This window comes from Ursus arctos, unplaced genomic scaffold (assembly GCF_023065955.2).
Source record: "Ursus arctos isolate Adak ecotype North America unplaced genomic scaffold, UrsArc2.0 scaffold_20, whole genome shotgun sequence".
In the NCBI taxonomy this organism is placed as follows: domain Eukaryota; kingdom Metazoa; phylum Chordata; class Mammalia; order Carnivora; family Ursidae; genus Ursus; species Ursus arctos.
Window position 1 is genome coordinate 26001912 of NW_026622875.1, and position 23013 is coordinate 26024924.

The 23013-nt window shown below is 38.2% G+C and overlaps 1 protein-coding gene and 1 long non-coding RNA gene across 7 annotated transcripts in view; one reads left to right on the top strand and one right to left on the bottom strand.

The window, feature by feature from the left end:
* Positions 1–23013, top strand: part of STAG1 (STAG1 cohesin complex component) — a 432120-nt gene that overhangs the window by 400632 nt on the left and 8475 nt on the right. For all 6 annotated transcript variants that reach the window (XM_026497089.4, XM_057315808.1, XM_057315810.1 and 3 more), the window contains one exon: positions 21087–21292. In XM_026497089.4, the coding sequence (XP_026352874.1) occupies positions 21087–21292 (206 nt within the window). The remainder of the gene's footprint in view (positions 1–21086; positions 21293–23013) is intronic.
* Positions 1–23013, bottom strand: part of LOC130544370 (uncharacterized) — a 34798-nt gene that overhangs the window by 5298 nt on the left and 6487 nt on the right. The window lies entirely within an intron of this gene.

The window sequence follows — 23013 nt, forward strand, 5'->3', positions numbered from 1 at the left end:
CTATGCTGTACTGCATATAAGTTTTGACCCCCAAAAAGCTTAATTAACTATAAGTAGCCTATTATTGACTGGAAGCCTTACTGATAACAGTCAATTAATGTATTTCATATGTTACATGTATTATATGCTATATTCTTACAATAAAGTAAGCTAGAGAAAAGAAAATGTTAAGAAAGTCATTTCCTTATGACTTTGAAAAAATGTATTTACCGTACTGTGGTGTATTTATTGAAAGGAATCCAGGGATGCCTGGGTGGCTCAGTCACTTAAGCATCTGCCTTCGGCTCAGGTCATGATCCCAGGGTCCTGGGATCGAATCCCATATGAGGCTCCCTGCTCAGTGGGGAGCCTGCTTCTCCCTCTGCCTGCTATTCCCCCTGCTTGTGCTCTCTCTCTCTCTCTGACAAATAAATACATAAATAAATCTTTAAAAGGAAAAGAAATCCACATATAAGTCAACCTGCACAATTCAAACCCATGTTCAAAGGTGAACGGCATTTTTTATTTGACTTGATTCAAGATGAGTGATTTCTTTTTCAACAGTTTAAAGAAATAATATATGCAATTTTCAATAAAAAATGTTGATGGGATCCCGAATTTTATAAATTGGTAGGAAGGTGTGTCAGTTGTAATAATAGGCTAACTGAACAGAAATTTGGAGAGACAGTCAAGAATTTTATAAATGTGAGTGGTAATTCTAAGATGTTGACTTTATGTTGGTCAGAAAAATATTTATTTTTTTAAAGATTTTATTTATTTGTCAGAGAGAGAGAGCACAAGCAGGGGGAGTGGCAGGCAGAGGGAGAAGTAGGCTCCCTGCTGAACAAGGAGCCTGATGTGGGATCCTGAGCCGAAGGCAGGCACTTAATCGACTGAGCCACCCAGGTGTCCTGGTCAGAGAATATTTATTAAGCCCATAAGCTGGTCAGGTAATGTTCTATAGCTATTGTTCTAGTATGGCCAGGCAGTGAACAATACAAAGTTTCTGCCCCCAGAAAGCTTTTGTTTTAGTGCAGGGAGACACAATATAAACATAGCAACAAGAGTGTCAGGCACTGAAATAGAATAACATGATAGAGAATGAGTGGTGGGTATTTGTGGGGGTAGGGTGGTTTGAAAGCTTTATTATAGGCATTTACAGTTATACATTTTCCTCTGAGCGTTACTTTAGCTGCATCTCATACATTCTGGTAGCTTGCATCTCATACATTATGGTAGCTTGCATTTTTGTTTTCATTCATCTCAAAGTATTTTTTTTCATTGCCCTTGTGATATGTTCTTTTATCTTTAGGTTATTAAGGAGTATTTTGTTTAATTTCCACATACTTGTGAATTTCTAAATCTTACTTCCATTATTGATTTTTAATTTCATTCCATTGTGGTTAGAGAACATACTTTGTATAATTTCAATCCTTTCAAATTTATTGAGGCTTGTTTTGCAAACCAACATATGGTATATTCTGGAGAATGTTCCATGTATACCTGAGGAGAATATGCATTATGCTGCTGGTGTTCAGTGGTGTTGAGATCGCTATTAGGTTACATGGCTTGTAGGGTTTTTTTTAATAGTGTTGTTCAAGTCTTCTATTTCTTTGTTGATATTTTGTCTGGTTGTTCTATGCATTATTAAAAGTGGGGTATTGGAGTCTCCCTAACTATTATTACTGAATTGTTATTTTTCCTCTCAGTTCTCTCACTTTTTGCTTCACGTATTTTGGAGCTAGCTCTGTTGTTGGGTATACATGTTTATAATTGTTATGTCTTCCTCACTCTTAGATATCAATATAAAAATGTCCTTCTCTGTCTCTAGTAATTTTTGTCTTAAAATCTATTTTGTCTGATAGTAATGTAACTATTCCAGCTGTATTTTAGTTATTGTTTGCATGGTATACCTTTTTTCTATCCTTTAACTTTCCGCCTTTCTATCGTTGAATCTAAAGTGTGTTTCTTACAGATAGCATGTAGTTGGATCATGTTTTTTTGTTTATTTTAATCCAATTTCTGCCATTATACTGTTTGTTTTTTATAGATCTTTGTTTTTTCCTCCAATAAAGCAATAAAGCTTTATGAAGTGGGTGTTTTCTAGTACAACATTTTACTTTCTTCAAAAATACTTAATTTTACTTTTTTAGTTATTTCCTTAGTGTTTTTTTCTAGGCCTTAAAATATGCATTTTACCAAAATTTCTTCAAATTTATTCTAAGGAAATATAAAAATTTTACTCCTATATAGCTCCATTTCTATTCTCCCCCTTTGGTGCCATTATTGTTACACATACTGCATCTAAATATGTTACAGCCCAACAATACATTATTATAATTATTACTTGATATAATTATATGTCTTTTAAATACACTTAGAAAAGAAATAGAGCCTAGTATACATTTGTTATAGAGTTTGTCTTAATAACCTTCTTATTTACCATTTCTGGTTTTCTTCATTTCTTCCTGTGGATCTGAAATACCATTTGTCATCATTTCCTTACGCTAATACATCTTTGTTCCCACCTACTTCTTTTGTGTTTATTATCAAATATATTACATTTCTATGTTATTGACTCAACAATACAGTAATACATATTGTTTTATATAATTGCTGTTTAAATCGGTGAAAAGAATAAAGTAAATATGCAATTATATTGTCCTTTCTAACTACCTAGTAATCACCTTTCAGCTGTCTTTGTTTTTTCATGTGTAGATTATTCTCTCACATCATTTGCTTTCAGCCTGAAGAACATCTTTTATTATTTCTCATAAGGCAGGTCAGTCAGCAACAAATTCTGTGTTTATTCCACCTGGGAGTGTCTTTATTTTGTCTTTAGCTTTGGAATATAGTTTTGCTAGATATAACATTCTTGTTTGATAGGGTGTTACTTTCAGTACATTGACTGTGTTATCCCACTGCCTGCACCTCCGTTGCATCTAATAAGAAGTCTTTGGAGTTTAAATTTAATGGAACTCGCTTGTATGTAATGAGTTACTTTCTCTTCCTTCAAGATTTTTTTCTGTCTTTGGCTTTTAGCTAAAATTTTGCCTGTGATGCATCTGGGTATGGGTCTTTCTGCATTTATTTACTTGGACTTTGTTGAGCCTTGAGAATGTGTAGGTTAATGTTTTTTGTCAAATTTGGAAGTAATTAGCCATTATTTCTTTATGTTTACTCCTTCTTTTCCTGGTACTCCCATTACACCTATCAGTACACGTAATGATATCCCACATTTTTGTGAGGCTCTGTTCGTTTTTCTTTATTCTTTTTTTCTCTCCATTCAGAATGTATAATCTCTGATATATATTCAAGATTAGTGATTATTGATTCTCCCAGCTCAAATCTTTTGAGCCCTTATGGAGAATTTTTAATTTTCTATTGTACTTTTCAACTGCAGAATTTCCATTGGTTCTTTTTCATCATTTCTTTCTTTTTTTTGGATGTATTTATTTATTTGAGAGAAAGAAAGTACAGGGGGTGGGGAGGGACAGAAGGAGAGGGAGAAAGAGAATCCCAAGGACAGAAGGAGAGGGAGAAAGAGAATCCCAAGACTCCCTGCTAAGCACAGACCCACTCACCCCCAGCAAGGGGTTCAATCTCAGGACCCTGAGATCACAACCTGAGCCGAAACCAAGAGTCAGAGGCTCAACTGACTAAGCCACCCAGGCACCCCCCATCATTTCTTTTTATTCATATTCTGCATTTAATGAGGTAGTGACATCATATTTTTCATTCCTTATATATGGGTTCTTTTTAGTTCTTTAAATATTTTTAAATAATAGCTTTGCAGTCTCTGTGGGCCACTGTTTTTATTGCTCACTTTTTTACTGCTATATGTAGGTCACATTTCCCTATTTCTTTGCATGTCTCATAATTTTTTGTTGAAACGGAACAGTTTAGATAATAGTGTTGCATATATGATACATTGTGAAATAACTACTCTTGATACTGATTTACCACACCCCTAGACACTGATGTTGTTTGCTTGGTCATTTGTTTAGAGGCTTGGATGAACAAACTCTGTGAAGTCTGTTTCTCTTGCAGTGTGCAGCCTCTGCTGTGCCTACTCAGATTTTTTTTTTTTCTCCTTTTATCATTTGGCTTGAATACCTAGGAGTCACCCCTATATTAGCATTAGACTCATTAATCAAAGATTGTGCTTACACCTCCTTGGCCATTTAGATTTTTACTTATTACTATTTGATGTGTGTGTGGCTTGAAGGCTGCTATCACAGTTCAGGGGGCACGGTCAGTCAGAGGACTAGGAGCTTGGAAGTTCTCTCTCTGATTGCTCCTGAGAAGGGCAGCCTCGGGTATGTGCAGTCTTCCAGACTAACGGAAGTATGTGATTTGGTTTAATTTAGTTCAATTTGATTTTATTAGATTTAGCTTAATTTTTAGAGAAGTTTTGGTTCACAGCAAAATTGAGGGGAAGGTACAGAGAATTCCCATATATCCCCCTGCCCTTATACATGCAGTCTCCCCATTATCAACATCTACCACCAAAGTGATTCAGTTGTTACAATTGATGAACCTACCTTGACATATCATAATCACCAAAGTTACATTATAGTTCACTCTTGATGTTGTACATTCTGTGGGTTTAGACAAATGTATGACATGCACTATTATTATGGTATCATATAGAGTATTTTTTCACATCCCTAAAAATCCTGTGTTTTGCCTGTTCATCCTTCCTCTCCTCCCCCAATCCCTAGCAACCACTGATCATTTCACTGTTTCTATAGTTTTGCCTTTTCCAGAATGTTACATAGTTGGAATCTTAGGGTATATAGCCTTTTCAGGTAATCTTCTTTCACTTAGTAATATGCATTTAAAGTTCCTCTCTGTCTTTTCATTGCTTGATAGCTCGTTTCTTTTTGTGTATAGAAATACCACAATTGATTTAGCCATTCACCTACTGAAGGACATCTTGGTTGCTTCCTAGTTTTGGCAGTTATGAATAAAAGTGCTATAAACATCACCTACTGAAGGACATCTTGGTTGCTTCCTAGTTTTGGCAGTTATGAATAAAAGCGCTATAAACATCCCTGTGTAAGTAATTGTGAGGACTTAATTTGTCATGTCTTTTGGGTAAATACTAAGGAGCTTGATTGCTGGATCACATGGTAAGAGTACGTTTAGTTTTTAAGAAACTGTCAGCACAGGGGATGGGCGGACTCGCGGACCGGCACCCGCGAGAGAGCACACTGAGACCGTGAGCCGGGGAACGTGCGCCTCCAGCCTGAAATGGAGCTCCGGTGTGCTCACTGGAACCAGACTGAGACCGGGAGCCCCGGAGCACGGGGGCAGCTGACGGCTGGCGGTGTTAGAAACACAAAGGACAGAGACGCGCCAGCCCTGGAAGTGAGGGCTGGGACGCCGTGTGTGGGGCACACATCCCGGGACGCTGCAGGGTTGAGCAGCACCAACAGAAACAGAGTTAAAGTGGCCAGAACATCAGTGGAGAATGGTCCGCGATCCCTCTGTTCTGAGACAGAGGCTGAGATCGGCCACTGCTGCTCTGACTCCCGGGAGAGGCACAGCAAACTGCCAGGGAAAGCCGCCAGAGAACAAAAACCTGGAAATACTGGCTCACAGTGTGCCCATCTCCATCCCCCCTTGCAGGGGACACGGAGACTCTACCCAAGCAGGGTTGCCTGAGTATTGGCTTGGCAGGCCCCTCCCCCAGAAGGCAAGCTGAAAAATCAAGAAGCTCACATCCGTAAGATCCCTATAAAACAAATGCGCACTGCCTGGGTCCCGGTCAATAATTTGGGCTCTGGACAACCCCGCAACCTCCCCTCATCAGAATGACGAGAAGGAGAAATCCCCCCCAGCAAAGAAAAGACAATGAGTCTGTGGCCTCTGCCATAGAACTAATGGATATGGATATAACCAAATTATCAAAAATGGAATTCAGAGTAACAATGGTCAAGATGATGTGTAGACTTGAAAAAAGTATTAACGAAAATGTTAATGAGAATATAGAATCTCTAAGGGTGGAAATGAGAGCGAATCTGGCAGAAATTAAAAACTCTATGAGCCAAATGCAGTCAAAACTACAGGCTCTCACGGCCAGGGTGAATGAGGCAGAACGTATCAGCAAATTGGAGGATGGGTTAGTAGAAGAAAAAGCTAAAATAGAATCTGGGCTCAAAAAAATCCATTCCAAGAAGGTAGGTTACGGGAGAGTACTGACTCAATGAAACGTTCCAATGTCAGAATCATTGGCATCCCCGAGGGGGTGGAGAAAAACAGAGGTCTAGAAGAGATATTTGAACAAATTGTAGCTGAAAACTTCCCTAATCTAGCAAAGGAAACAAGCATCTGTGTCCAAGAGGCAGAGAGGACCCCTCCCAAGCTCAACCACGATAAACCTGTGCCACGTCACGTCATAGTGTACTTCACAAATATTAGATCCAAAGATACAGTGTTGAAAGCGGCCAGGGCAAAGTAATTTCTCACGTACCAAGGCAAAGGTATCAGAATTACATCAGACCTGTCTATACAGACCTGGAATGAGAGAAAGGGTTGGGGGACCATTTTTAAAGCTCTTTCAGAGAAAAACATGTAGCCAAGGATCCTTTATCCAGCAAAGCTGTCATTCAGAATGGATGGAGAAATAAAGACCTTCCAGAATCACCAGTCATTGACCAATTTTGTAACCACGAAACCAGCCCTACAGGAGATATGAAGGGGGGGTTCTATAAAAGTAAAAAGGCCCCAAGAGTGATACAGAACAGAAAGTCACAATCTATAGAAACAAAGACTTTACTGGCAACATGTCATCATTAAAATATATCTCTCAATAATCAGTCTCAATGTAAATGGCCTAAATGCTCCCATAAATGCCACAGGGTGCAGATTGGATAAAAAGACATGACCCATCCATTTGCTGTCTACAAGAGACTCATTTTGAACCTAAAGATACATTCAGACTGAAAGTAAAGGGATGGAATACCATCTTTCATGCCAACGGACCTCAAAAGAAAGCTGGGGTAGCAATTCTCATATCAGATAAATTGGATTTTAAACTAAAGACTATAGTTAGAGACACAGAAGGGCACTATATTATTCTTAAAGGATGTATCCAACAAGTGGATATGACAATTATAAACATATATGCCCCCACCAGGGGAGCAGCAAGATACACAAGCCAGCTCTTTACCACAATAAAGAGACATATAGATAAAAATACGTTAACAGTAGGGGACCTCAACACTCCACTATCAGCAATAGACAGATCACCTAAGCAAAGAAACAAGAGCTTTAAATGCCATACTCGACGAGTTGGACCTCATAGATATATATAGAACACTACACCCCAGAACCAAAGAATACTCATTCTATTCTAATGCCCGTGGAACATTCTCAAGAATAGACCATGTTCTGGGACACAAAACAGGTCTCAACCGATACCAAAAGACTGAAATTATCCCCTGCATATTCTCAGACCACAACGCTCTGAAATTGGAACTCAACCACAAGGAAAAATTTGGAAGAAACTCAAACACTTGGAGACTAAGAACCATCCTGCTCAGGAATGACTCGATAAACCAGGAAATCAAAAATCAATTTAAACAATTTATGGAGACCAATGAGAATGAAAACACAATGGTCCAAAACCTATGGGATACTGCAAAGGCAGTCCTAAGGGGGAAATACATAGCCATCCAAGCCTCACTCGAATAGAAAAATCTAAAATGCAGTTTTTATATTCTCACCGCAAGAACCTGGAACAGCAACAGAGGGACAGGCCTAATCCACGCACAAGGAAGCAGTTGACCAAGATTAGAGCAGAAATCTATGAATTAGAAACCAGGAGTACAGTAGAGCAGATCAACAGAACTAGAAGTTGGTTCTTTGAGAGAATCAATAAAATTAACAGACCACTGGCAAGACTTATCCAAAAGAATAGAGAAAGGACCCAAATTAATACAATAATGAATGAAAAGGGAGAGGTCACAACCAACACCAATGAAATTGGAAGGATTTTTAGAAGCTTTTATCAACAGCTTTATGCCAATAAATTAAGCAATCTGGAAGAGATGGAGGCCTTCCTGGAAACCTATAAACTACCAAGACTGAAACAGGAAGAAACTGATTTTTTAAACAGGCCAATTAAGTATGAAGAGATTGAGTCAGTGATAAACAACCTTCCAAATAACAAAACTCCAGGCCCGGATGGTTTTCCTGGAGAATTCTTCCAAACATTCAAAGAAGAAATAATACCTATTCTCCTAAAGCTATTTCAAAAAATAGAAACAGAAGGAAAGCTACCAAACTCATTCTATGAGGCCCATATTACCTTGACCCCCAAACCAGGCAAAGACCTCATCAAAAAGGAGAATTACAGATCGATTTCCCTAATGAATATGGATGCCAAAATCCTCAACAAGATCCTGGCTAATAGAATCCAACAGTACATTAAAAGGATTATCCATCATGATCAAGTGGGATTCATCCCTGGGATGCAAGTGTGGTTCAACATTCACAAATTGATCAGCGTGATACATCATATCAACAAGAAAAGACTCAGGAACCATATGATCCTCTCAATTGATGCAGAAAAAGCATTTGACAAAATACAGCATCCTTTCCTGATTAAAACCCATCAGAGGGGCGCCTGGGTGGTGCAGTCGTTAAGCGTCTGCCTTCGTCTCAGGGCATGATCCCGGAGTCCTGGGATCGAGCCCCACGTCAGGCTCCTCTGCTGGGAGCCTGCTCCTTCCTCTCCCACTACCCCTGCTTGTGTTCCCTCTCTCACTGGCTGTCTCTCTCTCTCTCTGTCAAATAAATAAAATCTTTAAAAAAAAAAAAAAACCTTCAGAGTGTAGGGATAGAGGGTACATTCCTTAATCTCATAAAAACCATCTATGAAAAGCCTACAGCAAATATCATTCTCAGTGGGGAATAGCTGAAAGCCTTTTCCTTAAGATCAGGAATACGACAAGGATGCCCACTCTCGCCACTGTTATTCAACATAGTACTAGAAGTCCTTGCAACAGCAATCAGACAACAAAAAGGGATAAAAGGTATCCAAATCGGCAAAGACGAAGTCAAACTGTCTCTCTTCACAAATGACATGATACTCTATATGGAAAACCCAAAAGAATCCACTCCCAAACTATTAGAAGTTATAGAGCAATTCAGTAATGTGGCGGGATACAAAATCAATGCTCAGAAATCAGTTGCATTTCTATATACGAATAATGAGACTGAAGAAAGAGAAATTAGGGAATCCATCCCATTTACAAAAGCACCAGAAAACATACGTTGCCTTGGAATTAACTTAACCAGAGACGTAAAGGACCTATATTCTAGAAACTATAAATCACTCTTGAAAGACATTGAGGAAGACACAAAAAGATGAGAAAATATTCCATGCTCATGGATCGGAAGAATTAACATAGTTAAAATGTCCATGCTACCCAGAGCAATCTACACTTTCAATGCTATCCTGATCAAAATACGGAGGACATTTTTCAAAGAACTAGAACAAATAGTCTTTAAATTTGTATGGAACCAGAAAAGGCCCAGAATCGCCAAGGAACTGTTGAAAAACAAAGCTGGGGGCATCACAATGCCGGATTTCGAGCTGCACTACAAAGCTGTGATCACAAAGACAGCATGGTACTGGCACAAAAACAGACACATAGACCAATGGAATGGAATAGAGAACCGAGAAATGGACTCTCGACTCTTTGGGCAACTGATCTTTAATAAAGCAGGAAAAAACATCCAGTGGAAAAAAAGACAGTCTCTTCAATAAATGGTGCTGGGAAAATTGGACAGCTACATGCAAAAGAATGAAACTTGACCACTCTCTCACACCATACACAAAGATAAACTCCAAATGGACGGAAGACCTCGATGTGAGACAGGAGTCCATCAAAATCCTGGAGGAGAACATAGGCAGCAACCTCTACGACATTGGCCAAAGCAGTCTTTTTCATGACACATCTCCAAAGGCAAGAGAAACAAAAGATAAAATGAACTTGTGGGACTTCATCAAGATAAAAAGCTTCTGCACAGCCAAGGATACAGTCCGAAAAAAACTCAGAGGCAGCCCACAGAATGGGAGAATATATTTGCAAATGATGCTACACATAAAAGACTGGTATCCAAGATCTACAAAGAACTTCTCAAACTCAATACGCGAGAAACAAATAAATCATAAAATGGACAGAAGTTATGAACACTTTTCCAATGAAGACATACAAATGGCTAACAGACACATGAAAAAATGTTCAAAATCATTAGCCATCAGGGAAATTCAAATCAAAACCATACTAAGATTCCACCTTAAGCCAGTTAGAATGGCAAAAATTGACAAGGCAAGAAACAACAATTGCTGGAGAGGATGTGGAGAAAGGGTATCCCTCCTACATTGTTGGTAGGAATGTAAGTTGGTACAACCACTCTGGAAAACAGTGTGGAGGTCCCTCAAAAAGTTAAAAATTGAGCTACCCTATGATCCAACCATTGCACTACTGGGTATTTACCCCAAAGATACAGACGTAGTGAAGAGAAGGGCCATATGCACCCCAATGTTCATAGCAGCATTGTCCACAATAGCTAAATCGTGGAAGGAGCCGAGATGCCCTGCAACAGATGACTGGATTAAGAAGTTGTGGTCCATATATACAATGGAATATTACTCAGCTATCAGAAAGAACGAGTTCTCAACATTTGCTACAACATGGACGGCACTGGAGGAGATAATGCTAAGTGAAATAAGTCAAGCAGAGAAAGACAACTATCATATGATTTCTCTCATCTATGGAACATAAGAACTAGGAAGATCGGTAGGGGAAGAAAGGGATAAAGAAAGGGGTGGTAATCAGAAGGGGGAATGGAGCATGAGAGACTATGGACTCTGAGAAACAAACTGAGGGCTTCAGAGGGGAGGGGGTGGGTGAATGGGATAGACTGGTGATGGGTAGTAAGGAGGGCACGTATTGCATGGTGCACTGGGTGTTAATACGTAACTAATGAATCATCAAACTTTACATCAGAAACCAGGGATGTACTGTATGGTGACTAACATAATATAATAAAAAAAAAAAACATTTAAAAAATAGAAATAAAAAAATAAAAATATTTGGGGGAAAAAAAAGAAAAGAAACTGTCTGTCTTCCAAAGTTGCTATACCATTTTCCATTCCCACCAGCAATGTATGAGAGTTTCTGTTGTTCTGCATCCTCACTAGTATTTGTTGTTGTCAGTGTTCTGGATTTTGGCCATTCTAATAAGTTCATAGTGGTATCTCATTTTAATTTGCATTTCTCTGATGACATATGATGTGGAGCATCTTTTCATGCTTATTTGCCATCTGCATATTTTCTTTGGTTAGGTGTCTGTTCAGATCTGACACCCATTTTTTAATCAGGTTGTTTGTTTTCTTATTGTTGACTTTTAAGAGTTCCATATGAGATGTGTATTTTTGCAGATAGTTTCTCCCAGTCTGTGGTTGTCTTCTCATTCTCTAGACAGTATCTTTCACAGAACAGAAGTTTTTAATTTTAATGTACTCCACCACAACAATTATTACTCCAGGGACCTTGCCTTTGGTGTTGTGTCTAAAAAGTCATTGCCATACCCTGGGTTATCTAGGTTTTCTTCTGTATTATTTTCTAGGAGTTTTAAGTTTTACATTTTACATTTAGGTTTATAATCCATTTTGAGTTGATTTTTGTGAAATATATAAGGCTTGTGTCTAGACTAATTTATTTACTTATGGACATCCAGTTGTTCCACCACCACTTATTGAAGAGACTGCCTTTTTGCTCCATTTTATTGCGTTTCCTCCTTTGTCAAAGATCAGTTGACTATATTTATGTGGGTCTATTTCTGGGCTCTCTTTTCTGTTCCATTGATCTCTGTGTCTAATCATTTGCATGTACCACACTGTCTCAATTACCATAGATTTTTCTTTATTTTTCCAGCCTTACTGAGATAAATTTGACATACAGCATTGTGTGTTTAAGATGTACAGTGTGATGATTTGATATACATATATATTGCAAAATGATTATATTGTAGCTTTATAGTAAGTTTTCTAGTTGCGTAGTGTCAGTCCTCCAACTTTGTTGTTCTCCTTCAGTTTTGTATTGGCTATTCTGGTACTTTTGCCTCTCCATATAAACCTTAAAATCCACTTGTCATTATCCACAAAATAACTTGAGATCTTGGTTGGAATTGCATTGAATATAGATCAGGTCAGAAAGAAGTGACTTAATACTCTCTTTGTAGGCATGAACGTGGTATATGTCTCCATGTATTTAGTTCTTTCATTTCATTCATCAAGAGAGTTTTGCAGTTTTCCTCATATATAGATCTTGCATATTTTTTGTTAGATTTACACTTTAGTTCATCTTTGGGGGTGCAAATGTAAGTGGCATTATTTTTAATTTCAAATTCCACTTGTAATTTTTTGCCCTATAAACTTGCTAGAATTGCATATTCGTCCCAGAAGAGATTTTTCTGTCAGTTCTTTAGGATTTTCTACATAGATAACCATGTCATCTACAAACAATGACAGTGATTTCTTCCTTCCCAAACTATAATTTTTATTTCCTTTTTTGTCTTATTGAATTAACTAAAATTTCCAGTACAGTGTTGAAAAAAAGTGGTGAGGGGCGCCTGGGTGGCACAGCGGTTAAGCATCTGCCTTCGGCTCAGGGCGTGATCCCAGCGTTCTGGGATCAAGCCCCACATCAGGCTCCTCTGCTATGAGCCTGCTTCTTCCTCTCCCACTCCCCCTGCTTGTGTTCCCTCTCTCGCTGGCTGTCTCTATCTCTGTTGAATAAATAAATAAAATCTTTAAAAAAAAAAAAAAAGAAAAAAGTGGTGAACAGGGACATTCTTGCCTGATTTAGTGGGATATCTTCAAGTTTTTTACCATTAAGTATGTTAGTTGTACATTTTTTTGTAGATGATCTTTATCATTGAGAAAAATCCCCTTTTAGTTTACTGAGCGTTTTTATCAAGAATGGGTGTTACATTTTATCAAATGCTTTTTCTTTTTTTTTTCAATAATATTTTTTTATTATGTTAGTCACCGTATACTACATCCCTAGTTTTTGATGTAAAGTTCCATGATTCATTACTTGTGTATAACACCTAGTGCACCATGCAATCAATACCTGCCCTCCTTAATACCCATCACTAGCCTATCCCATCCCCCCACCCCCCTCCCCTGTGAAGCCCTCAGTTTGTTTCCCAGAGTCTATAGCCTCTCATGCTTCATTCCCCCTTCTGTTTACCCCCCCTTTCTTCTTCCCTTTCTTCTCTTACCGATCTTCCTACTTCTTATGTTCCATAAATGAGTGAAACCATATGATAATTGTCTTTCTCTGCTTGACTTATTTTGCTTAGCACTATCTCCTCCAGTCCCGTCCATGTTGCAGCAAATGTTGGGTAATCGTTCTTTCTGATGGCTGAGTAATATTCCATTGTATATATGGACCACATCTTCTTAATCCAGTCATCTGTTGAAGGGCATCTCGGCTCCTTCCATGATTTAGCTATTGTGGACAATGCTGCTATGAACATTGGGGTACATATGGCCCTTCTCTTCACTACGTCTGTATCTTTGGGGTAAATACCCAGTAGTGCAGTGGCTGGATCATAGGGTAGCTCAATTTTCAACTTTTTAAGGGACCTCCACACTGTTTTCCAGAGTGGTTGTACCAACTTACATTCCCACCAACAATGTAAGAGGGATCCCCTTTCTCCACATCCTCTCCAACATTTGTTGTTTCTTGCCTTGTCAGTTTTTGCCATCCTAACTGGCATAAGGTGGTATCTCAGTGTGGTTTTGATTTGAATTTCCTTGATGGCTAATGATTTTGAACATTTTTTCATGTGTCTGTTAGCCATTTGTATGTCTTCATTGGAAAAGTGTCTGTTCCTATCTTCTGCCCATTTTTTGATTTATTTGTTTCTCATGTATTGAGTTTGAGAAGTTCTTTGTGGATCTTGGATACCAGTCTTTTATCTGTACTATCATTTGCAAATATATTCTCCCATTCCGTGGGCTGCCTCTTAGTTTTTTTGACTGTTTCCTTGTGCAGCAGCTTTTTATCTTGATGAAGTCCCACAAGTTCATTTTATCTTTTGTTTCTCTTGCCTTTGGAGATGTGTCATGAAAAGACCTGCTGTGGCTGATGTCGTAGAGGTTGCTGCCTATGTTCTCCTCTAGGATTTTGATGGATTCCTGCCTCACATTGAGGTCTTTCATCCATTTGGAGTTTATCTTTGTGTATGGTGTGAGAGAGTGGTCAGGTTTCATTCTTTTGCATGTAGCTGTCCAATTTTCCCAGCACCATTTATTGAAGAGACTGTCTTTTTTCCACTGGATGTTTTTTCCTGCTTTATCAAAGATTAGTTGCCCAAAGAGCCGAGCGTCCATTTGTGGGTTCTCTTTTCTGTTACATTGGTCTATGTGTCTGTTTTTGTGCCAGTACCATGCTGTCTTTGTGATCACAGCTTTGTAGTACAGCTTGAAATCCGGCAACATGGTGCCCCCAGCTTTGTTTTTCCTTTTCAATAATTCCTTGGCAATTCAGGGCCTTTTCTGGTTCCACACAAATTTAAGGGCTGTTTGTTCTGGTTCTTTGAAAAATGTCATTGGTATTTTGATCGGGATGGCATTGAAAGTGTAGATTGCTCTGGGTAGCATAGACATTTTAACTATGTAAATTCTTCCGATCCATGAACATGGATTATTTTTCCATCTTTTTGTGGCTTCTTCAATGTCTTTCAAGAGTGATTTGTATTTTCTAGAATATAGATCCTTTACGTCTCTGGTTAAGTTAATTCCGAGGTAACGTATGATTTTTGGTGCTATTGTAAATGGAATGGATTCCCTGATTTCTCTTTCTTCAGTCTCATTGTTCATGTATAGAAATGCAACTGATTTCTGAGCATTGATTTTGTATTCCACCATATTACTGAATTGCTCTATAACTTCTAGTAGTTTGGGGGTGGATTCTTTTGGGTTTTCCATATAGAGTATCATGTCATCTGCGAAGAGAGACAGTTTGACTTCTTCTTTGCCGATTTGGATACCTTTTATTCCTTTTTGTTGTCAGATGCTTTTTCTGTATTTATTGATGTGATATTTGATTTTTCTTTTTTAGGCTTTTGATGTGACGGAATATTAGAGTTGATTTTCAGATGTTGAACCAGCCGTGCATACCTGGGTTACATCCCACTCCATCATGGTGTATATACTTCTTTCTCTATTTTGCTAATATTTTGTTGAGGACTTTTGCTTTATATTCATTAATTAATTAGTCTGTAGTTTTCTTGTATTATCTATGTCTGCTCTTGGTATTAGGATAATATTGGCCTCATAGAATGAAGTAGAAAGTATTGCCTCTGCTCCTGTCCTCTGAAAGAGATTGTAGAGAATTGGTAGGTTTTTTCCTTAAATCACCAGTTAACTCATTTGAGCCAGGTGCTTCCTGTTTTGGAAGGTTATTAATTATTGAATCAATTTATTTAATAGATAATAGGCCTATTCCGATTGTCTGTTTCTTCTTCTGGGGGATTTGGCAATTTGTGTTTCAAGGAATTGGTCTCTTTCATCTGGATTAGCAAATATGTGGGCATAGACGTGTTTATAGTATTCCTTTATTTTCCTGTTAATGTTCACAGGATCTGTAATTATATGTTCTCTTTAATTTCTGGTATTAGTTATTTGTACCCTCTCTTCCCCCCACCCTGACCCCCTATGCTGGCTAGAGACTAATCAATTTTATTGTTCTTTTCAAAGAGCCAGCTTTTAATTCTGCTGATTCTCTATATTGCTTTCTGTTTTTAATTTCATTGATTTCTACTCCATTTTTTTATTATTTCTTTTGGTCGTCTTTTTCTAATTTTCTAAGGTGGCAACTTAGGTTGTTGATTTTGGATCTTTTTCTGATATGTGCATTCAGTGCTGTAATTTTCTTCTATCCACCACTTTCACTGCACAAATTTTGCACAAATTTTGATATGCTATTATTTTCATTTAGTTCAAATTATTTTTAAATTTCTCTTGGGAGTTCTTTGTCTCATGTGTTATCTTAAAGCATATTATTTAATCTCTGTGTATCTTTCTGATAATGATTTCTAGTTCAATTAAATTTCTAATTTTAATTGAAGAGCAGACATTGTATGATTTCTCTTAAATTTGTTAAGATGTGTTTTATGACATAATGTGAACTCTTGATGTTACAGGTGAGCTTGAGAAAAATATATATTCTGCTTTTGGATGAAGTTAGTCTGTAGATATTAATTCTATCCAGTTGATTGATGGTGTAGTGAACATCTATGTCCTTAGTGATTTTCTGGCTGCTGAATCTGTCCATTTTTTTTTTTTAAAGATTTTTATTTATATGACAGAGCAAGCAGGGGGGTGGCAGGCAGAGGGAGAGGGAGAAGCAGGCTCCCCGCTGAGCAGGGGACCCTGAGGTCATGATCTGAGCCGAAGGCAGACGCTTAACCAGCTGAGGCACCCAGGTGCCCCATCTGTCCTTTTTTTTTTTTTTTTTTTTTTTTAAGATTTTATTTATTGGAGAGAGAGAATGAGCAAGAGAGAGAGAGCACAAGCCGGGTGGGGTGGTGGGAGGCAGAGGGAGAAGCAGACTCCCTGCTGAGCAGGGAGCCTGATGCAGGGCTGGATCCCAGGGTCCCCAGATCATGACCTGAGCTGAAGGCAAGACACTTAACTGACTGAGCCACCTAGGCACCCCTGAATCTGTCCATTTCTGATAGAGGGGTGTTGAAGTCTCCAATTATAGCAGATTCATCTATTTCTAATTGTAGTTTCTGTTTGCCATTAATTTTTGCCTCACACAGTTTGATGCTCTGTTGTAAGGGACATACATGGTAAGGATTATTATATCTGTTGGAGAACTGGCTCCTGTATCATTGTATAATGCCCTTCTTTATTCCTGCTAACTTTCCTTACTTTAAAGTCTGCTCTATTTGAAATTGATGTAACTACTCCTGCTTTCTTTTGATAACTTTTACCATCTGTTTACTCACTTTTAGTTTATATGTGTCTTTACATTTAAAGTGGATTTGTTATATACCAGCCTATACTTGGGTCTTGTTTTTTGATCCACTCTGACAACCTTTTACTTGGTACCATTGATGTTCAAATTGATTATTGATGTAGTTGGAAAAATACCTACCACATTCCTTACTGTTTCTATTTGTTGCCCTTGTTCTTTGCTTTTATTTTGTCTTCCATTCTTTTTCGTGCCTTTTGTAAAAGTTTTAATTTAGGATTTTATGATCCCATTTGCTTGCTTTTCTTAGCATATTGATACTCTTTTTTTTTTTTTAAGTGATTGCCTTAGAGTTTACAGTATATATTTACAGCTAATCCAAGTCCATGTTTAAATAATATTATATCACTTCATGGGTAGTATGAGTACTTTATAATAACAAAATAAGCACAGTTCATCCCTCCTGTCTCTTGTATCATCGCTGTCATTCATTTCGCTTATATATAAGCATATATAATCAAATACATATATGCATATGTGATAAATACATAAGCATACATAACCAAATACATTGTTGGTATTATTTTGAACAAATACATTGTTGGTATTATTTTGAACAAAAACTTATTTTGTTAAATCATTTAAGAAAAATTAAAGTTTTTATTTTACCTTCATTTCCTCCTTCTTCAATGCTCTTCCTTACTCTATGTAGATACATGTCTCTGACCTGTATTATTTTCCTCTTTAAAGCACTTTTTTTAAAGATTATATTTATTTTTTTATTTGAGAGAGTGAGTGAGTGCAGGTGTGGGGGAAGGGGCAGTAGGGGAGGGGGAGGGAGAGCATCACAAGCAGACTCCATGGAGAGCATAGAGCCCAACACGGGGCTCCATCTCCCCACCCTGAGATCGTGACCTGAGCCGAAACCAAGAGTCAGATGCTTAACTGAACTGAACTACCCAGGTGTCCCTCTAAAGCACTTCTTTTAGCGTTTCTTGCAAAGCAGGTCTACTGGCAAAAATTCTCTCAATTTTTATTTGAGAAAGTCTTTATTTTTCTTCACTTTTGAAGGATAGTTTTGCAGGGTGCAGAATTCTAGTCTGGTGGGGTTTTTCTCTCAAGACTTTACTCCACTCTTTTCTTGCTTGCATAGTTTTTGAGGAGATGTTAGACATAATTCTTACCATTTTTCCTCTGTAGATAAAGTATTTTTTTTCCTCTGGCTTCTTTCAGGATTGTTTCTTCATCTTGGATTTTCTGTAGTTTGAAAATGGAATGCTTAAATGTAGTTCTTTTGTCATTTTATCCTGCTTGGTGTTCTCTAAGTTTCCTGGATCTATGGTTTGGTATGTGATGTTAATTTGGGAAAATTCTCTGTCATTTCTGTTCCAAATTATCGTTAATACTGTCTTGCTTCTCCTCATATTCCCATTATATTAACACCTTTTGTAGTTGTATTATAGTCAGATGTTCTGTTTTTTCTCCATCTACATTCTCTTTGCTTTTCAGTTTTCAAGGATTTTCTTACTGTGTCCCCAAGAGCAGAGGTTTTTTTCCTCAGCTGTATCCAGTCTCTTAATAAGCTCATCAGTCAGAGGCATTCTTTGTTTCTTTTACAGTTTTTATCTCTAGCATTTCTTTTTGGTTCTTAGGATTCCATCTGTCTGCTTTCATTTCTCATCTGTTCTTGCATGCTGTCTACCTTTTCCATTAGAGCCCTTAGCATATTGATCATAGTTGTTATATATTTTTTGAAGGTCTTATTTGTCAGAGAGAGAAAGAGAAAGCGCACCAGCAGGGGGAGGGGCAAGCAGAGAGAGAAGCAGGCTCCCTGCCAATCAAGGAGCCTGACACGGGACTCAGTCCCAGGACCCTGGGATCATGACCTGAGCTGAAGGCAGACGCTTAACCGACTGAGCCACCCAAGGCATCCCGATCATAGTTGTTTTAAATTGCCAATCTGATAATTCTAATATTTCTGTCATGTCTGATTCTGATGTTTGCTCTGTCCTTCAAATTGTGTTTTTGCCTTTTGGTGTGCCTTATAACTTTTTCTTGATAGACAAACATGATGTACTAGGTAAAGGAACTGCTATAAATTACCTTTAGTAATATGGTGATGAGGTATGGGAGGAGGGGAAGCATTCTGTAGTCCTGTGATTGTAGGTCTCAGTCTTTTAGTGAGCCCATGCCTCTGGATTGTAAACTTCACAAGTGTTTCTCAGTTTTTTCCTTTATCCATAGTTGGGACAAAATGGGTAGAGTGGGCTGGAGTTGGGTATTTCCCTTCTCCCAGATGGGTTAGGTTCTGATAATATCCCAGCAAGTTGTATTCTGCTTAACCAGTTTCTCCTGAGGAGATGCGTTATTAAGGATAATATACTCTGACAGATTTCAGAATGGTTCCTTTTCCTCTCCCCTGCAAAAAGCACAGGGGAGTTTGCTCTGATATTTTATTGTGGAAACCCAGTTGAACTTCTGGAGGTAAATCTCACACTATTATGGGGAGGTCCCCCTATGACTGGGTCCCGCTGAGTTTTGAACTCTGAGACTTGTCACAGTGAACCTCCAACAATTTGTGAATTATAGCTCAGATTTTCCTATCCCAGTGATGGTTCTCAAGGTGGTTTTTGCTTTTCAGTCTGCTCCAATAACCTCTCACCTCCTGTGTCTCCTAATCTTAGAGACACCTATTTTCCTTTCTATGGATCCAGGAAATTGTTGATTTTTTAGTTTGTTGAGCTCTTTACTTATGCAGTGGCAACTTCCAAGCTCCTTACATGCAGAACTAGAAACCAGTCTACTGTGATTTTATCTTTAAGCTTTCTAGGAGTTGCTCTTGGATCAGAGCAGCTTATTTTTTAACTAGTGTTTGGTTAGAGGTTGTGCTTAAGCCCTTGTGCCAGTGAGGCTTCTTCCCTGTATAGATAGATCGGTGTGGGGCATGGGGAATGATAACAAAATGCCCTCATCCCCTGGTTCTTTTTGCCCGTGAGTGGATGCAGCTTAAGCATATGTGCAGGGCCTTGCCAACTTCTAGGGTCATCTGTGATCCCAGGAGGGCTCTTCTTGGCTCTCTTTTCCCCGGTTCTCTCTGTTAAATTTCTGGCTGCTCTACTCTTTCTTTGGTTGCTGGGCAGAACTTTTATGCCACTGAACAGGAGCTAGGGGTGGGACAGCATCCCTCTTCTCCCAGAATAACATCCATTTTCTATGAGCAGGGAGCCAGGGGTAACCTCTAGTTCTCAGCTTGTCTCACCAGGTGGTCTTAGCCTGCTGTGCCTGGGAGAGAGTTACTACCTGACAAGTAGGGGTTGGGGAAGAAGGGAGTCTTCTTCCTCCCAGCTACTGTCCTATTAGAGTTTCTGCAACCCACCAATGGCCTGCTTCTTCCAAGGTAGCTCTAGATGAAGAGCTAGAGAAAGAGGGAGCCCCTCCACCATCTTCTTATCCGTGTCTGCCCAGAGTAGAGCTCCTGGAGTGGCAGTGGTGGGAGAGAGGGGGCAGGGGAAGGGAACAGGTTGTGGTTCAAATGCTACAGACTCTCACTGTTTTACTGAGACTTAGTAGATTTTCTTGAATAAATGTTTCTCTATTTGCTGTATGCCCTTAGGACAATTTCTGAAAACTTTAAATTATGATCTTTTATCATTTTCACCAGTTAAAAAGTTGTTATGCCATGCTCCTCCCTCCACCATTATAGAAATCCTGCCCTGGTTTGAACACATTAAAAGTAAATTCAGTAACCTTTTGAGCTAAACTTCTGATTCTTTTTTTGAATGTTGATATAGGAAGGACCACACACACACACAGCCTTAGTAATACATTGACCTAGTTAAAAGCATTCCAGTGCTCGCTTCAGCAGCACATACACTAAAATCCGAACACTAAAAGCATTCCAGAAATATGTGAAGCAAAACCTTACATTCTCCTCCCTCTTTTTCCAAAGGTAACCACTGTTAACAGTATAATGTGTGTCCCAGGGGATTCTTCAGAACTTTCAGAGAGAGAGCCTCACTTTATGAAACAATTAAATAAGTAATACATGAAGTACTTCCATGAAAATCACTGTTTCTTCTTTTGTGTTTCTAGTCATTCATACCTAGAAAAATTCCTTACGGAGCAGATGATGGAAAGGAGAGAAGATGTGTGGCTTCCACTCATTTCCTATAGAAATTCATTAGTCACTGGAGGTGAAGATGATAGAATGTCTGTGAACAGTGGAAGTAGCAGTAGTAAAACGTCCTCAGTACGGAATAAGAAAGGACGACCCCCACTTCACAAAAAACGAGTAGAAGGTAAGTCTGCCTTTACCCTATGAGACAAGTAGTTTGCTTACTATTGCAGAGGTAAAGTGGCAGATCTGTTGAAGCAAGGTAATACTGTTAAAGCATGTTATTTCCTTGTAGATCTGACACATACTGAGAGGCTAAGGCAAAAAGGTTGGAATAGACAAAGTGGAACAGAAAAGGGTCAAGGAAAAAGAAGTTGGAAGAGAATGAAACACAGAGGAAAATGGTGAAGAGAAAAAGAGGAAACAGTTACAAAGGTTTATAAAATTGATCCCCATATCATAGACCCTCTAATATATTAAAATTTAAAATAAGGTAGTTATGTCAAATACCAAATTTCATCCTAATGTAGAAGAGATTCTGATAAGTTGAAGATAGGCCTCTGCAGCAAATTGAATATACCAAAACAACTTCCCATTTCTACCCCATGGATGGATAATTTATTTTTGTGCATTAAAATAATGATAGCCAGCTCTGGTTTTATAACCCTCATGGACTGTGGGAACCAGGGAGTTGAATTGTTATGAAAATGTGATCATTGGTAGTTATTCATGTATCCAAAAAGACTAAAAATTGCTTTATTAGAGCATTACTCTTAAACTAAGACAACTCAAAGTAAAAATGTTTATTTCCTCAAATAACCTTCCCCCATCTCCATGCCTTTTCTAGTAAGTATTTTCCAAACCAAGAGAGAGGAAGGCAATGATCTGAATCCTGCTCCTCTGTTCCTTTTTACAACTTTGTTTACCTTTCAGCATCTCACCTCTGCTGCCTAAAAACTAGTGACTCATGAAAGATTTTATTACAACCTGTAGCAAAATTAATTAGAATTTAAATCTGTTTCTTTCATCGTTGGGGAGGCAGTATTGACTATTGGTGAAGAGCACACACCCTAAAACTAGAGTTCTAGAATTCATACCTGGCTTTCTCTTTTTAAACTCTATGACTTTTGAGCATGTTATTGAACCTCTCAGCCTCAATCAGTGATTACATTAAGGTTGATCAGAGTACCTATCCTGTCAGCTATTGTAAATATTAAATGAGATACTCCAAATAAAATACTTAGTATACACACAGAGAGAGGTTGCTTAGCACAGTGCTTGGCATATAGGCACATGCAGTAAATGTTGGCTGCTATTGGCAGAATGTCAGTATTTCGAAGAGAATAAAAGATATGAAAATATTTACAGAATTGATGTTAAAGATTTTCTTTCAGTTTTTATCTATGGGACTTAAAATCTTTTTGGTCCAGAAAATGAAAATACTAAATCCTGTCTTTGTAGTATAGGATCCTAAACTTTTCTCTAAATAATGACCCCAGTCACTTCCTTTTTAAAATGTCTTCTAGAGCAGCCTGTATCAGGATGCCCCCTCCCGCCACATTCATCTATCTAGTCTGTCTGTCTAGATATAGATCTAGATATATAGATATTTTTACAGCTTTTCTTACATGTAATATTCATATTCGCCGACATTCATTAAAGTCTTGCTGCGTACCAGGAATCTGCTTTATGTGCATTATTAGCATTTAATCATTTACTTGACTAACATTTGTAAAGCACTTAGGTCAGTATGTGGCACACAGTAAATGCTGTGTAAGTGTTTTATAAATGAACTCTGAGTTCAACATTATTATCTGTAGTTCACACAGAAGAAACTAAAGCTTAGAGAATTTAAATAACCGTATATAATTCCCTTACTAATGAGCCAGTCACTTACTATCTTCA